Raw genomic sequence first — 15,613 nt, 5'->3', positions numbered from 1 at the left:
ACGGCACAGTACAACAGTGGTGTGCAGAACGCTATTTCAGAACACACAACTCATCGATCCTTGTCAAGGATGGGCTTTTGCACCAGATAACCACACCGGGATCCACTCCTATCAGCTTAAAACAAGAAGAAGTGGCTCCAGTGCAAGAAGAAGTATCTCTCAACTTATCGTTGAGACAAGAGATGGATCACCAACACTGGCCAATTGAGGAGTGGAAAAACATTGCCTGGTCCAACGAATCCCGGTTCCTGTTGCGTCATGCTAATGGCAGATTCAGGATTTCACGTAAGCAGCAGGAGTCCATTGACCCATTATGCCTGGTGTCAACGGTACAGGCTGGCGGTGTACTGGTGTGGGGAATGTTTTCCTGGAACACGTTAGGTCCCTTGATACCAAAGGAGCAACGTTTGAACCCCACAGCGTATCTGAACATTGATGCTGACAAAACCCAATATAGCATATTTGGGATGAGATGGCATAGGCTGTTAGCAGCATTAATCAATCAAATGCATTTATAAAGCCCTTCTTACATCAGCTGATGTCACAAAGTGCTGTACACAAACCCAGCCTAAAACCCCAAACAGCAAGCAATGCAGGTGTAGAAGCACGGTGGCTAGGAAAAACTCCCTAGAAAGGCCAGAACCTAGGAAGAAACCTAGAGAGGAACCAGGTTATGAGGGGTGGCCGGTCTTCTTCTGGCTGTGCCAGGTGGAGATTATAACAGAACATGGCCAAGATGTTCAAATGTTCATCGATGACCAGCAGGCTCAAATAATAATAATCACAGTTGTCGTGTCTTTGGCATCATTAAACTGAAGACTTATTTTTATCAAATAAATTCTCTGTAATTATTATTACATGATTAAACTAACTTAATCATGTAACTGTAATTAACTAGGAAGTCGGGGCACCAAGGAAAATATTCAGATTACAAAGTTATAATTTTCCTAATATAACTTTCAGATATTTTAATATCTGATCAATTATTCTTCTAATTAATGAAATATTCTTTACCTCACGTTAGTCTCATTCCAAACCAAATTGTTGGTTATCTGCATGAACCCAGTCTTCACCATGAGTCATCCATACATCAATTGTCTTAAATCATTTATTTACTAACTCAGTAATCAATCACAGAAATGCACACAAACAAACAAGTAGATATGGTTACAAGGAAATGATAGCGGAGTTTCCCTAGTGGGATAAACCGGTATCATGGCTTGTTGGACAAAAGGGAAGTGGGAGTCGACTGAGATAAAGACACTACAAAGTGATAAGTATAACAATTGAAATGCTAATCCTTTGCACATGAACGCTCACTCATTCGGGAATAATTGCAATCAATCAATATATTTACGCTCAGTGTGTCGTCGTGATCTCTGTTGATAAGTTTGTTTTTGTTGGAGAGTTTGTCCGCCCTCTCTCTCACTGCCGTGGTTAGGATGGATATTTCAGAGTAACATTCAGCAATGTTGTTATAGAATAGATATTTCGGCGGTTGTCGGTCTTCGCGTTCAATGATACCGAATTCCTAGCTGCAGACTAGTAATTAGTGTCAAAGATTTGTTCTTATTCTGTCGGTTCGATAGTCTCAGAGTTTAACCAGGTGGTATGGTTAAGAATTCAGCAATCGTCTGAAATCTTAGCCCTCTCGTGGTTATCGAGGTCAGCTAGTCTCTACTCAAACCTTAGCCCTCTCGTAATTGAGAGAAGCATGGTCTGAAGATAAATTCCCAAGATGGGGGTTATATTCAGAAGAGCAGAAAGGGGCTGTCCCACGATGCCAGATCAATGTCTGTGCTCATGGGGCGGGCCTATGATTTAATTAAACTCCAAAGGGATTTGGAGTTTCCTTCATTGAACAGTTTAAAATCACATTACATAATTTCACAAATAGTTTCATCTTTACTCATTCATTTTATACAACAATTAGATGCAAGCCTCACAACTGAGACTCTTGTATAAACAGGGTTATGGTAATGTGGCTGTATTGTCTCTCATGAGTTTCACAAAATTGTACCAAACGGATCAGTTCGTAGCTGGCTACTTCACCGACTGTTTATACATTATCCAGAACATGAATATTGTTCAGTTCTCAAATTCTGTGATGTGGAAGAAGTTCCTTTGTTCTCTCTATGAAAACTCACTCTCTCTCTCTATACTGTCTGGCCATGAGGAAGAATCTCCTCCAGGAATTTATGACCTGCCTAACAGAGCCTGGTGAAGGGGGAAGAGAGAAAGGGGGATGGTGCAGAGAGAGGGGGATGGTGCTCGCTGTACCCAAAGAGGGCAACGTCATGACACAGTGGTTGTCGAAGGTGCAACAGGTCAGCACCTCAGGAGTAAATTTCAGTTGGCTTTTCATAGTCGATCATTCAGGGTATCTCTACCGCTCCTGCTTTCTCTACAGAGTTGAAAACAGCAGGTCTGGGTCAGGTAGCACGTCCGGTGAACAGGTCAGGGTTCCATAGCCACAGGCAGAACAGTTGAAACTGGAGCAGCAGCACGGCCAGGTGGACTGGGGACAGCAAGGAGTCATCAGGCCAGGTAGTCCTGAGGCATGGTCCTAGGGCTCGGGGCCTCTGAGAGAAAGAAATAGAGAAAAAGAGAGAGAGAATTAGAGAGAGCATACTTAAAATCACACAGGACACCGGATAAGACAGGAGAAATACTCCAGATATAACAGACTGACACTAGCCCCCCGACACATAAACTACTGCAGCATAAATACTGGAGGCTGAGAAAGGAGGTGTCGGGAGACACTGTGGCCCCATCCGACAATACCCCCAGACAGGGCCAAACAGGCAGGATATAACCCCACCCACTTTGCCGAAGCACAGCCCCCACACCACTAGAGGGAAAACTTCAACCACCAACTTACCATCCTGAGACAAGGCTGAGTATAGCCCACAAAGATCTCCACCACGGCACAACCTAAGTGGGGGGGGGGGGGGGCGCCAACCCGGACAGGAAGATCACGTCAGTGACTCAACCCACTCAAGTGACGCACCCCTCCTAGGGACGGCATGGAAGAGCACCAATAAGCCAGTGACTCAGCCCCTGTAATAGGGTTAGAGGCAGAGAATCCCAGTGGAGAGAGAGGAACCGGCCAAGTAGAGACAGCAAGGGCGGTTCGTTGCTCCAGTGCCTTTCCGTTCACCTTCACACTCCTGGGCCAGACTACACTCAATCATAGGACCTACTGAAGAGATGAGTCTTCAATAAAGACTTAAAGGTTGAGACCGAGTATGCGTCTCTCACATGCGTAGGCAGACCATTCCATAAAAATGGAGCTCTATAGGAGAAAGTCCTGCCTACAGCTGTTTGCTTAGAAATTCTAGGGACAGTAAGGAGGCCTGCGTCTTGTGACCATAGCGTACGTGTAGGTATGTACGGCAGGACCAAATCGGAAAGATAGGTAGGAGCAAGCCCATGTAATGCTTTGTAGGTTAGCAGTAAAACCTTGAAATCAGCCCTTGCCATAACAGGAAGCCAGTGTAGAGAGGCTAGCACTGGAGTAATATGATCAAATTTTTTGGTTCTAGTCAAGATTCTAGCAGCCGCGTTTAGCACTAACTGAAGTTTATTTAGTGCTTTTTCCGGGTAGCTGGAAAGTAGAGCATCGCCGTAGTCTAACCTAGAAGTGGCAAAAGCATGGATACATTTTTCTGCATCATTTTTAGACAGAAAGTTTCAGATTTTTGCAATGTTACGTAGATGGAAAAAAGCTGTCCTTGAAACAGTCTTGATATGTTCGTCAAAAGAGAGATCAGGGTCCAGAGTAACGCCGAGGTCCTTCACAGTTTTATTTGAGACGACTGTACAACCATCAATTTAGGTCCCAATTTCTTGGGACCTAGAACAAGCATCTCTGTTTTGTCCAAGTTTAAAAGTAGAACATTTGCAGCCATCCACTTCCTTATGTCTGAAACACAGACTTCCAGGGAGGGCAATTTTGGGGCTTCACCATGTTTCATCAAAATGTACAGCTGTGTGTCATCTGCATAGCAGTGAAAGTTAACATTATGTTTCCGAATGACATCACCAAGAGGTAAAATATATAGTGAAAACAATAGTGGTCCTAAAACGGAGCCTTGAGGAACACCGAAATTTATAGTTGATTTTCCAGAGGACAATCCATCCACAGAGACAAACTGATATCTTTCCGACAGATAAGATCTAAACCAGGCCAGAACTTGTCCGTGTAGACCAATTTGGGTTTCCAATCTCTCCAAAAGAATGTGGTGATCGATGGTATCAAAAGCAGCTCTAAGGTCTAGGAGCACGAGGACAGATGCAGAGCCTCGGTCTGATGCCATTAAAAGGTCATTTACCACCTTCACAAGTGCAGTCTCAGTGCTATGATGTGGTCTAAAACCAGACTGAAGCGTTTCGTATACATTGTTTGTCTTCAGGAAGGCAGTGAGTTGCTGCGCAACAGCTTTTTCTAACATTTTTGAGAGGAATGGAAGATTCGATATAGGCCGATAGTTGTTTATATTTTCTGGGTCAAGATTTGGCTTTTTCAAGAGAGGCTTTATTACTGCCACTTTTAGTGAGTTTGGTACACATCCGGTGGATAGAGAGCCGTTTATTATGTTCAACATAGGAGGGCCAAGCACAGGAAGCAGCTCTTTCAGTAGTTTTGGAATAGGGTCCAGTATGCAGCTTAAAGGTTTAGAGGCCATGATTATTTTCATCAATGTGTCGAGGTATACTACTAAAAAACTTGTGTCTCCCTTGATCCTAGGTCCTGGCAGAGTTGTACAGACTCAGGACAACTGAGCTTTGGAGGCATACGCAGATTTAAAGAGGAGTCCGTAATTTGCTTTCTAATAATCATGATCTTTTCCTCAAAGAAGTTAATAAATGTATCACTGCTGAAGTGAAAGCCATCCTCTCTTGGGGAATGCTGTTTTTTCATTAGCTTTGCAATGGTATCAAAAATACACTTTGGATTGGTCGTATTTTCCTCAATTAAGTTGGAAAAATAGGATGATCGAGTAGCAGTGAGGGCTCTTCGATACTGCACGGTACTGTCTTTGCAAGCTAGTCGGAAGACTTCCAGTTTGGTGTGGCGCCATTTCCGTTCCAATTTTCTGGAAGCTTGCTTCAGAGCTCGGGTATTTTCTGTATACTAGGGAGCTAGTTTCTTATGACAAATGTTTTTAGGGGTGCGATTGCATCTAGAGTATTGGGCAAGGTTAAATTGAGTTCCTCGGTTAGGTGGTTAACTGATTCTAGTACTCTGCCGTCCTTGGGTAGGCGGAGGTAGTCTGGAAGGGCATTTAGGAATCTTTGGGTTGTCTGACAATGTATAGCACGACTTTTGATGATCCTTGGTTGGGGTCTGAGCAGATTATTTGTTGCGATTGCAAACGTAATAAAATGGTGGTCCAATACTCCAGAATTATGAGGAAAAACATTAAGATCCACTACATTTATTCCATGGGACAAAACTAGGTCCAGAGTATGACTGTGGCAGTGAGTAGGTCCGGAGACATGTTGGACAAAACCCACTGAGTCGATGATGGCTCTGAAAGCCTTTTGGAGTTGGTCTGTGGACTTTTCCATGTTAATATTAAAGTCACCAAAAATTGGAATATTATCTGCCATGACTACAAGTTCCGATAGGAATTCAGGGAACTCAGTGAGGAACGCTGTATATGGCCCAGGAGGCCTGTAAACAATAGCTATAAAAAGTGATTGAGTAGGCTGCATGGACTTGATGACTAGAAGCTCAAAAGACGAAAACGTTTTGTTTTTTGGGTAAATTGAAATTTGCTATCATAAATGTTAGCAACACCTCCGCCTGAATCTACCGCCATCAAATCTGCAGCAAGTGCGTGATGCCATCGTGTCAGCATGGACCAACATTGAGCACAAGAAAAAGGAACAATGTATTTTGCTATCTCTGTTGCCATGCACTGAATGGTGGATGCTTGTCACCTCAAACGGATGCCTTGCAAAGATAAATGATTAAACAGTTGGTGAAAGTGTTGTGAACCACTTAACCCAAACAAAATACATGAATAACAGCTAGGTTGGAATTAAGAAATTACCTGAATCTTCCATGTCTACAGGAAGGCTCCATTTGTTTCAGTTTTAGTTCCTTTCCAACTCTTTATCAACTCAATTCTGAAAGCTGTCAGTGGCTGGATGATGTCTGACTCACCCTGTCTCACTGTCTCACACAGCCAACCATCCACCAAGCACACGCCCAAGTCTATACCACTCCCGACCCATATTCACCGTACATCATTTTGGCCTAGCTTTGTCTGGGGGTCCCCAATGACAGGTTTGAAAAAAGCTGATCTAGGACACACTTCCTCGCAACCTAGGATGCAGCTGCCCTGAGGTGGCTGAGGCTTCTTTTCCCCCACTATTTCTTTCCTTATTTTCATAATCTTTTCAGTTTTTTTTACTTTCAGCTAAAATTGTATTTTAAGTGGTGGCTTGTATTGCCCCGACTGTTTCTTTGCCTGTGGTCAGTGCAGCATGGTCTAGGGGCCATGCCGGATCCAGCACTTAACCATGAAAGCCTTTCAAGCAGAGACTGGCCTAGCTGCCAGCAGGCACTGAGCTGTCAATTGGTTTGATTTGAATTCTTCTAATGGAGTTGTGAGCTGTGAAACGTCAGCCTAAAATGTTTTGATTGCCCCCAACGCTGTACACATCAATTTACAGAAACATCAATCTCCGGCGAAAAGAACAAAACAAATGCAGAACATCCGTTTGGACGTTTGTGGCTATGGAAGCCCTTTCTGTTTGTTTCGACACGGTCAATATTTCTGTTGTAATGCATTGCCAATATTTCATGGCTGTGGCACACAGCAGTGTGTAGCTAATTCAAATGCTGCCGGAAATTCACTGGTGGGTCCAACAGAATTGACATTACCGTTCTGTTCTTCTTCACTATTGCAAAGCATTGCATATGCTCGAAAATTACAGTTTGTGTTTTGTTCATAACAATAATACCTTAAATCGAATACTATTTTTGACATTGGTACCAGTTAGGCTACCACTGTGTTTTCAGCCCACACATCAATGTGGCATTATGTTTACCTTTGTATCCTGCATTCCTACTCTTCCTTTCTTTTTACAATAAGATAACTTTTCACTACGGACTATTATACGAATTAAAATTATGTTTACTGTTTGCAATGCTGGCCATCCCGAATGACATTCTATCAAAAATACTGGAAAAAGTAGCTTGCTGGTTCACATTTATTTTCTATATAAAACAGTTGTCGAAAATGCAAGATATATATTTACTCTGAGTTGCTCTTCGATAGATGGGTTGAAGATGGAAGACTAGTTTGCCCAGCAGAGATCCCCATTGTTCTTTGAAGAATCTTTTTGGTTGTAGTGTTGTACAACGGATACGTTGAAGTACCCTTTCATTCTTTGGAGATTGTCTGTCCTTTCCTAGGACACGTACGTTTACAGCTGCAGCTCGACGTCTAGGATGTATCACTTCTTCTTTAATGAATAATAGTTCAAAGTTTATACCAAGTTGCCATAATCAGCTTGTGCTGTATTCTGTCTGGTCAAGTCGAAATTCACCATTCCATTTTGGTGATCGTCACCTCCACATTGAAATTCACCCTTCTAAACGTTAGGACAGCAGTCCTCACATTTCTGGAACTAAGGTTGACTTCCGTCAACGGGCTTTTGTACTGGGGGAGAGAAGGGCGTGTTTCATAGTTCTCAACCACTTGGATGTGGCCACTGACTGGGCCTAAGATTTACTATGAAACAATTCTCTTATTTAGGAGGCTAAAATTACATTTAATCTTTTCACATATTTCGACATTTAAATTGCATAACAATTCCATTTGACCCAACAGGGCAATGTTATGACACAGTCTATGAACCAACTGTGTTTGAGTTTCCTGTGTTACCGTAATTTCCGGACTATTGAGCGCACCTGAATATAAGCCGCACCCACTGAATTGAAACGTTTTTTTTTATTTTGAACATAAATAAGCCGCACATGTCTATAAGCCGCAGGTGCCTACCAGTACATTGAAACAAATGAACTTTACACAGGCTTTAACCTCTATGGGCTAGGTGGGACGCAAGCGTCCCACCCGTGGTGCACTCCATCAACAGCAGGTGCATTTCAAGAGCGGCAAATTTGAATCCAAATAAATGTCAAAATTCAAATTTTTCAAACATACAACTATTTTACACCCTTTGAAAGATAAACATCTCCTTAATCTAACCACGTTTTACGATTTCAAAAAGGTTTTACGGCGAAAGCATAAATTTAGAGTATGTTAGGACAGTACATTTACAAGAGTTGTGTGTAATGTTGTGCCAATTCAAAGACAGGCGTCACCAAAACCATAAAATCAGCTAAAATTATGCACTAACCTTTTACAATCTACAACAGATGACACTCCTAGGACATTGTGTTAGACAATGCATGCATTTTTAGTTCTATCAAGTTCATATTTATATCCAAAAACAGCGTTTTACTGTGGCGTTGATGTTCAGGAAATCGTTTCCCTCCAATAAACGGCATTCAAGTCAGCACCACAAATTAAATAATTAAAATTAGAAAACATTGGTAAAATATTATATTGTCATTTAAAGAATTATAGATTTACATCTCTTGAACGCAATCAACTTGCCAGATTTAAAAATAACCTTACTAGGAAATCACACTTTGCAATAATCTGAGCACTGCACCCAGAAAAATACGCGTTGCGATACAGACTAGCCGCCATGTTGGGGAGATCTAAAATCGAAAATACTATGTAAATAATCCATTACCTTTGATTCTCTTCATCAGATGTCACTTCCAGGTATCACAGGTCCATAACGAATGTAGTTTTGTTCAAAAAAGCTCATCATTTATGTCCAAAAATCTCCGTCTTGTTAGCACATGATCTAAGCCCGCCGGACTTCACTTCATGAACGAGGGGAAAAAATATATTTACGTTCGTTCAAACATGTCAAACGTTGTATAGCATAAATCATTAGGGCCTTTTTTTAACCAGAACATGAATAATATTCAAGGTGGACGAATGCATTCTCTTTTATAACGTATTGGAACGAGGGTACCCAACATGAACTCGCGCGCCAGGTGTCTAATGGGCCATCATCGTTCCATGGCTCTTGTTCGGTCAGATCTCCCTCCAGAAGACTCAAAACACTTTGTAAAGGCTGGTGACATCTAGTGGAAGCAATAGGAAGTGCCAAAATATTCCTCAGCCCCTGTGTTTTTCAATGGCATAGGTTTAAAGGTAATACAACACATCAGGTATCCACTTCCTGTCAGAATCTGTCTCAGGGTTTTGCCTGCCAAATGAGTTCTGTTATACTCACAGACACCATTCAAACAGTTTTAGAAACTTTAGGGTGTTTTCTATCCATATATAATAAGTATATGCATATTCTAGTTACTGGGTAGGATTAGTAACCAGATTAAATCGGGTAAATTTTTTTATCCAGCCGTGCAAATACTGCCCCTTAGCCCTAACAGGTTAACGAAACACGGCTTGTAACAAAAATAAATAGGCTTTAACGAAACACGGCTTGTAACAAAAATAAATAAGCTTTAACGAAAAACCGCTTGTAACAAAAATAAATAGGCTTTAACGAAACACCGCTTGTAACAAAAAAAAATGATTTGGAGTAAACAGTAGCCTACCAAGAAAGTCATTGCTCCAGACCAAGCTCCCGTGCAGCAGCTCTATTTCCTTTTCCAACAGCCAGATCAATCGCCTTAAACTTGAAAGCTGCATCATATGCATTTCTCTGTGTCTTTGCCATGATGAGGGTGACAAAATGACTACCGTAATCAGAATGATGGGAAGTTTGAGCGCACTCGATTTAATCTAAACAGTAAACAAAAAAGTTGTTTGACCTTAACCCGTTCGGCAATTTCATTGGTCTAATGAAAGCTTCATGCCGCCAAAAAACTGAGCACGTCACAGAATGTGTTTTTAAAAAATATATATATATATTTGAAAGCGTCATTGTTTAAGCAGCGAGGTTCAAAGCGTGGGAAAAAAGTAGCGGCTTATAGTCCGGAAATTACGGTATATACTGTATATTGTATATATTTCCACACTATGAGGTTGGAATAATACTGTGAAAATTAGATAATGATTTAGCTCCCTTTTAGTGTAAGAGCTGTTTGAAAAGTGGGATGGAATTTGGTGGGATGGAATATTGGCCTGCCTGCCTGGTGCTAAGAAGCAATTTTTGTTTATTTTTGACAATTTTAATTTAAAACAATCACAGTAATCACATTGTTACCCAGAAATGATTTGATATTGAGATAGTCCCCTTTTCAGGGCCCTGTCTTTTAAAGATAATTTGTAAAAATCCAAATAACTTCACAGATCTTCATTGTAAAGTGTTTAAACACTGTTTTCCATGCTTGTTCAATGAAGAAGTCTTCTGCCGAAGCTTGATTTTATGAATATATGTATAAAAACTGCCGACCCTGATGTATTTATGCTTTCTGAAACCTGCCTTAAAAAAATATACACTGCTCAAAAAAATAAAGGGAACACTTAAACAACACAATGTAACTCCAAGTCAATCACACTTCTGTGAAATCAAACTGTCCACTTAGGAAGCAACACTGATTGAAAATACATTTCACATGCTGTTGTGCAAATGGAATAGACAACAGGTGGAAATTATAGGCAATTAGCAAGACATCCCCAATAAAGGAGTGGTTCTGCAGGTGGGGCCCACAGACCACTTCTCAGTTCCTATGCTTCCTGGCTGATGTTTTGGTCACTTTTGAATGCTGGCGGTGCTTTCACTCTAGTGGTAGCATGAGACGGAGTCTACAACCCACACAAGTGGCTCAGGTAGTGCAGCTCATCCAGGATGGCACATCAATGCGAGCTGTGGCAAGAAGGTTTGCTGTGTCTGTCAGCGTAGTGTCCAGAGCATGGAGGCGCTACCAGGAGACAGGCCAGTACATCAGGAGACGTGGAGGAGGCCGTAGGAGGGCAACAACCCAGCAGCAGGACCGCTACCTCCGCCTTTGTGCAAGGAGGAGCAGGAGAAGCACTGCCAGAGCCCTACAAAATGACCTCCAGCAGGCCACAAATGTGCATGTGTCTGCTCAAACGGTCAGAAACAGACTCCATAAGGGTGGTATGAGGGACCGACGTCCACAGGTGGGGGTTTTGCTTACAGCCCAACACCATGCAGGACGTTTGGCATTTGCCAGAGAACACCAAGATTGGCAAATTCGCCACTGGCGCCCTGTGCTCTTCGCAGATGAAAGCAGGTTCACACTGAGCATGTGACAGACGTGACAGAGCCTGGAGACGCCGTGGAGAACGTTCTGCTGCCTGCAACATCCTCCAGCATGACCGGTTTGGCGGTGGGTCAGTCATGGTGTGGGGTGGCATTTCTTTGGGGGGCCGCACAGCCCTCCATGTGCTCACCAGAGGTAGCCTGACTGCCATTAGGTACCGAGATGAGATCCTCAGACCCCTTGTGAGACGATATGCTGGTGCGGTTGGCCCTGGGTTCCTCCTAATGCAAGACAATGCTAGACCTCATGTGGCTGGAGTGTGTCAGCAGTTCCTGCAAGAGGAAGGCATTGATGCTATGGACTGGCCCGCCCGTTCCCCAGACCTGAATCAAATTGAGCACATCTGGACATCATGTCTTGCTCCATCCACCAACGCCACGTTGCACCACAGACTGTCCAGGAGTTGGCGGATGCTTTAGTCCAGGTCTGGGAGGAGATCCCTCAGGAGACCATCCGCCACCTCATCAGGAGCATGCCCAGGCGTTGTAGGGAGGTCATACAGGCACGTGGAGGCCACACACACTACTGAGCCTCATTTTGACTTGTTTTAAGGACATTACATCAAAGTTGGATCAGCCTGTAGTGTGGTTTTCCACTTTAATTTTGAGTGTGACTCCAAATCCAGACCTCCATGGGTTGATAAATTGGATTTCCATTGATTTTTTTTGTGTGATTTTGTTGTCAGCACATTCAACTATGTAAAGAAAAAAGTATTTAATAAGATTATTTCATTCATTCAGATCTAGGATGTTGTTTAAGTGTTCCCTTTATTTTTTTGAGCAGTATATTACAGACAAAAATATTGGCATAAATGGTTATAATGTTTTTCGTACAAATCGTAAATCTAAGGCTGGTGGTGTTGCTGTATACGTAAAAGAGAAGTTCTCGGTGGTCGTTCTGACTTCTGTTACTAAACCTAAGCAATTTGAATATCTGTCTTTGAACCTAAACCTTGGCTCATCTTTAAATATTGTTGTATCTTGTTGTTATAGACCTCCATCTGCTACTGTTGGCTCTCTGGATTGTATTTTCGAATTATCACAGAATGTAAATTCTGAGTTTGTCCTGATGGGTGATCTGAATTAGGACTGGCTAACATCTAGCTCTGATCAACTCAAAATTCTATGCAATACCTATAATCTCACTCAGATTGTCAACAGTGTAACTAGGTTGAATATAAAATATCCTCTGAAATCCTCTTCGATTGATTTGATCTTAACCAATACTCCTCATCGTTTTAATGCTTCTGGTATTTTTGCAAATGACATAATTGATCACTGTGCTATTGCCTGTGTGAGATATGGTAAAATTCCTATGGAATCCCCACGTGTGATTGCGAAAAGAAACTGGAAGCGGTTTGATATTCAAGTTTTTTTTTACATGATGTATCTAGCATTGAATGGAATAGAATGGAATTAATCACTGATGTTGAACTAGCCTTTTCTTACTTCCACAACACATTCCAGGATGTATGCAATAGGCATGCCCCTTTTTAAAAAATTCAGGATTAAGGGCAGAGAGAACCCTTGGTTTACTAAGGAATTTACAAAAATCATAAGGGAGCGAAATGCCATGTGGGCTAAAGCAAGAGGGACTGGTTTGGCAGATGATTGGATGGCTTTTAAACATCTTCAAAATATGGGTGTGGCTATGATCCGTAAATTGAAAGCAGACCACTACCTGAAATCTACTAAACATAATTTAAATAATCCATTCAAATTTTGGCAAGTAGTGAAAGGTTTGGAGTGCAAAAAAAGATACACAGCTTCCCACACAATTGTTGGTAGACACACAGATTGTAGCTGAGAGAACCTCCATTCTGAAAGCCTTGAATCAGCATTTTTTAGATGCAGGCAGTTTATTTGAAAAGGTCAAAGGTATAATTGAGCCCCCTATGAATTTACCTGACACCCCTGTGCACTCCTTCACCAGGTTCTCCTTTTCATCCTTCTCTGTTTCAGAAGTGTGTAAAGCCCTGAAAGAAATGGATGGGAAATATACCCTGGCCCTGATGAACTAGACCCCCGCTTCCTACACCTAGCCACAGTTATCATTGCTCCCCCCTTAACATGTATTTTTAACCTCACGCTTGATGTTAAGGAAATCCCCAAGTTATGGAAATCTACTTTTGTACTGCCTCTCCTGAAAGGTGAAGATCCTTCGCTACTTGACAACTATCGACCCATATCAAAATTGTCTGTACTGTCAAAGGTACTGGAGTCCTTAGTTAGTAGGCAGCTAAAGGCCTACTTCCAAGAAAACAACATCTTAAATGGAATGCCATCAGGTTTTAGGTCTGGCCACAGCACTGTTTCAGCAACATTGAAGGTTTTAAATGACATCCACTGTGCTCTTGATAAGAATTTACATTGTGTGTCTGTCTTTATTTATTTGTTGAAGGCTTTTGACACCGTGGACCATGCTGTGTTAGTGCAAAGGTTAAAATGTTGTGGAATTACTTGTCATGCTCTAGATTGGTTTATAAATTACCTATCAAATCGTACACAATGTGTAATGGCGGATGGTTGTAAATCTGAGTCCATAGAGGTGTGTTCAGGTGTTCCACAAGGTTCTATTTTGGGCCCACTGTTTTTCATTTTGTATATCAACAACATTGGGGATCTTATTGAATCAGTGGATGTTCATTTTTATGCAGATGATACTGTTTTTTATTCAAGTGATAGTAGTTTATCTTTAGCTTTTGAAAATGCCCAGAGAGCATTTAACATCATACAACAGAATCTGTATGATTTAAAGCTGGTTCTAAATTCGGGTAAAACAAAATGCATGGTGTTTTCAAATGCCAGGTATGTTACTAATCATGTCATTGCTACATTGGCTGGACATACTATAGAGCAAGTTAAAGTGTACAAATATTTGGGTGTGTGGGTTGATGATAAGCTGAGCTTCACTGTGCATGTAGAGAACTTGATAAGGAAGCTCAAGCTGAGAATAGGTTTTTATTACCGGCATAAGGCTTGTTTTTCTTTGGAGGCCAGGAAGGAGCTGGTACGATGTACATTACTGGCGGTTTTAGATTTTAGGGATGTTATATATATGCAAGCCTCGACCACTACCCTGAGAGTGCTCGATTCAGTGTATCATGCAGCCCTCAGGTTCATTACAAATCAAAAACGTCTAACACATCATTGTGATCTTTATAGCGCTGTTGGCTGGTTGTCATTGACCTTGTGTGTGCTTAAACACAGGTATACACTGATTTGGCCATATTGGGTAAAATGTTATTTTACCTCTGTTCTTTTTTAGTCAGGTCGGTAAATAAATATAAATTACGGTCCCGTTCTCATTTGAATCTAACAGTACCAAAAATTAGAACAGGTCATGGTAGAAATAGTTTTAGTTACTTAGCTCCGTGGTCCTGGAATTCTCTTCTGAACATTTTAAAATTTGATGATCTAGTATCGTTGGTGGAGTTTAAACACTTGATCGATGTATATATCATAGAAGAGTGTAATTGTCTTTAGGACAGCTGTTTTTGGTCAAGAATTACATGTTTTTAACGTAAGATGTTTTTGTTGTACTGTATGTGTGTTTATAGTTTTGTTTAATGTTGGGTTATTATATGTAAGTTGTTTTATCTGAAACGTTGTTCCCCCTGCTGCTATTGGACCAGGTCTCTCTTGGAAAAGAGATGTTATCTCATTGAGAAAAACCTGTATAAATAAAGGTAAAAAAAAACATGAACAGCTTACAGACGGTAGGCAATTAAGGTCACAGTTATGAAAACTTAGGACACAAAAAAGGCCTTTCTACTGACTGGGGGACAAAAAACAAAAGAAAGATGCCCAGGGTCCATGCTCATCTGCGTGAACGTGCCTTAGGCATTGTTATTTTTGATTTTGATCCCCCCCTTTGTTCAGGGACAGATTATTCAATTTCTGATAGTCACATGTCTGTGGAACTTGTTCAGTTTATGTCAATTTTTTTTAATCTTGTTATGTTCATACAAATATTTACACATGTTAAGTTTGCTGAAAATAAACGCAGATGACAGTGAGAGGACGTTTCTTTTTTTGAGGAGTTTATATATAGTGTTCCGTTTTTCACTCTGCTCTTACAGATCACCTATAAGGCTCTGAGCTCCTTGGACTCCAGTGCAGACCTGACCACCCAGCGTGGCAGGGTGTTCAAGTTACGCAACGAGACCCACCACCTGTTCGTAGGGCTCTACCCGGGCACCACCTACTTCTTCACCCTCAAAGCCAGCACCAACAAAGGCTTTGGACCCCCTGTAACCACCCGCATCGCCACCAAGATAGCAGGTGAGGGATACTTGTTCAGAGCAGATAGTAGTAG

At 41.6% G+C, this 15,613-nt stretch overlaps 1 protein-coding gene across 12 annotated transcripts in view; it reads left to right on the top strand.

Moving 5' to 3' along the window:
• The window catches only part of ptprt (protein tyrosine phosphatase receptor type T), a 501,813-nt gene that overhangs the window by 335,140 nt on the left and 151,060 nt on the right, over positions 1-15,613 (top strand). For all 12 annotated transcript variants that reach the window (XM_014131664.2, XM_045691383.1, XM_014131665.2 and 9 more), the window contains exon 10: positions 15,378-15,579. In XM_014131664.2, the coding sequence (XP_013987139.1) occupies positions 15,378-15,579 (202 nt within the window). The remainder of the gene's footprint in view (positions 1-15,377; positions 15,580-15,613) is intronic.

This window comes from Salmo salar, chromosome ssa12 (assembly GCF_905237065.1).
Source record: "Salmo salar chromosome ssa12, Ssal_v3.1, whole genome shotgun sequence".
Taxonomy (NCBI): Eukaryota; Metazoa; Chordata; class Actinopteri; order Salmoniformes; family Salmonidae; genus Salmo; species Salmo salar.
This window is presented reverse-complemented; position numbering and strand designations above follow the sequence as displayed.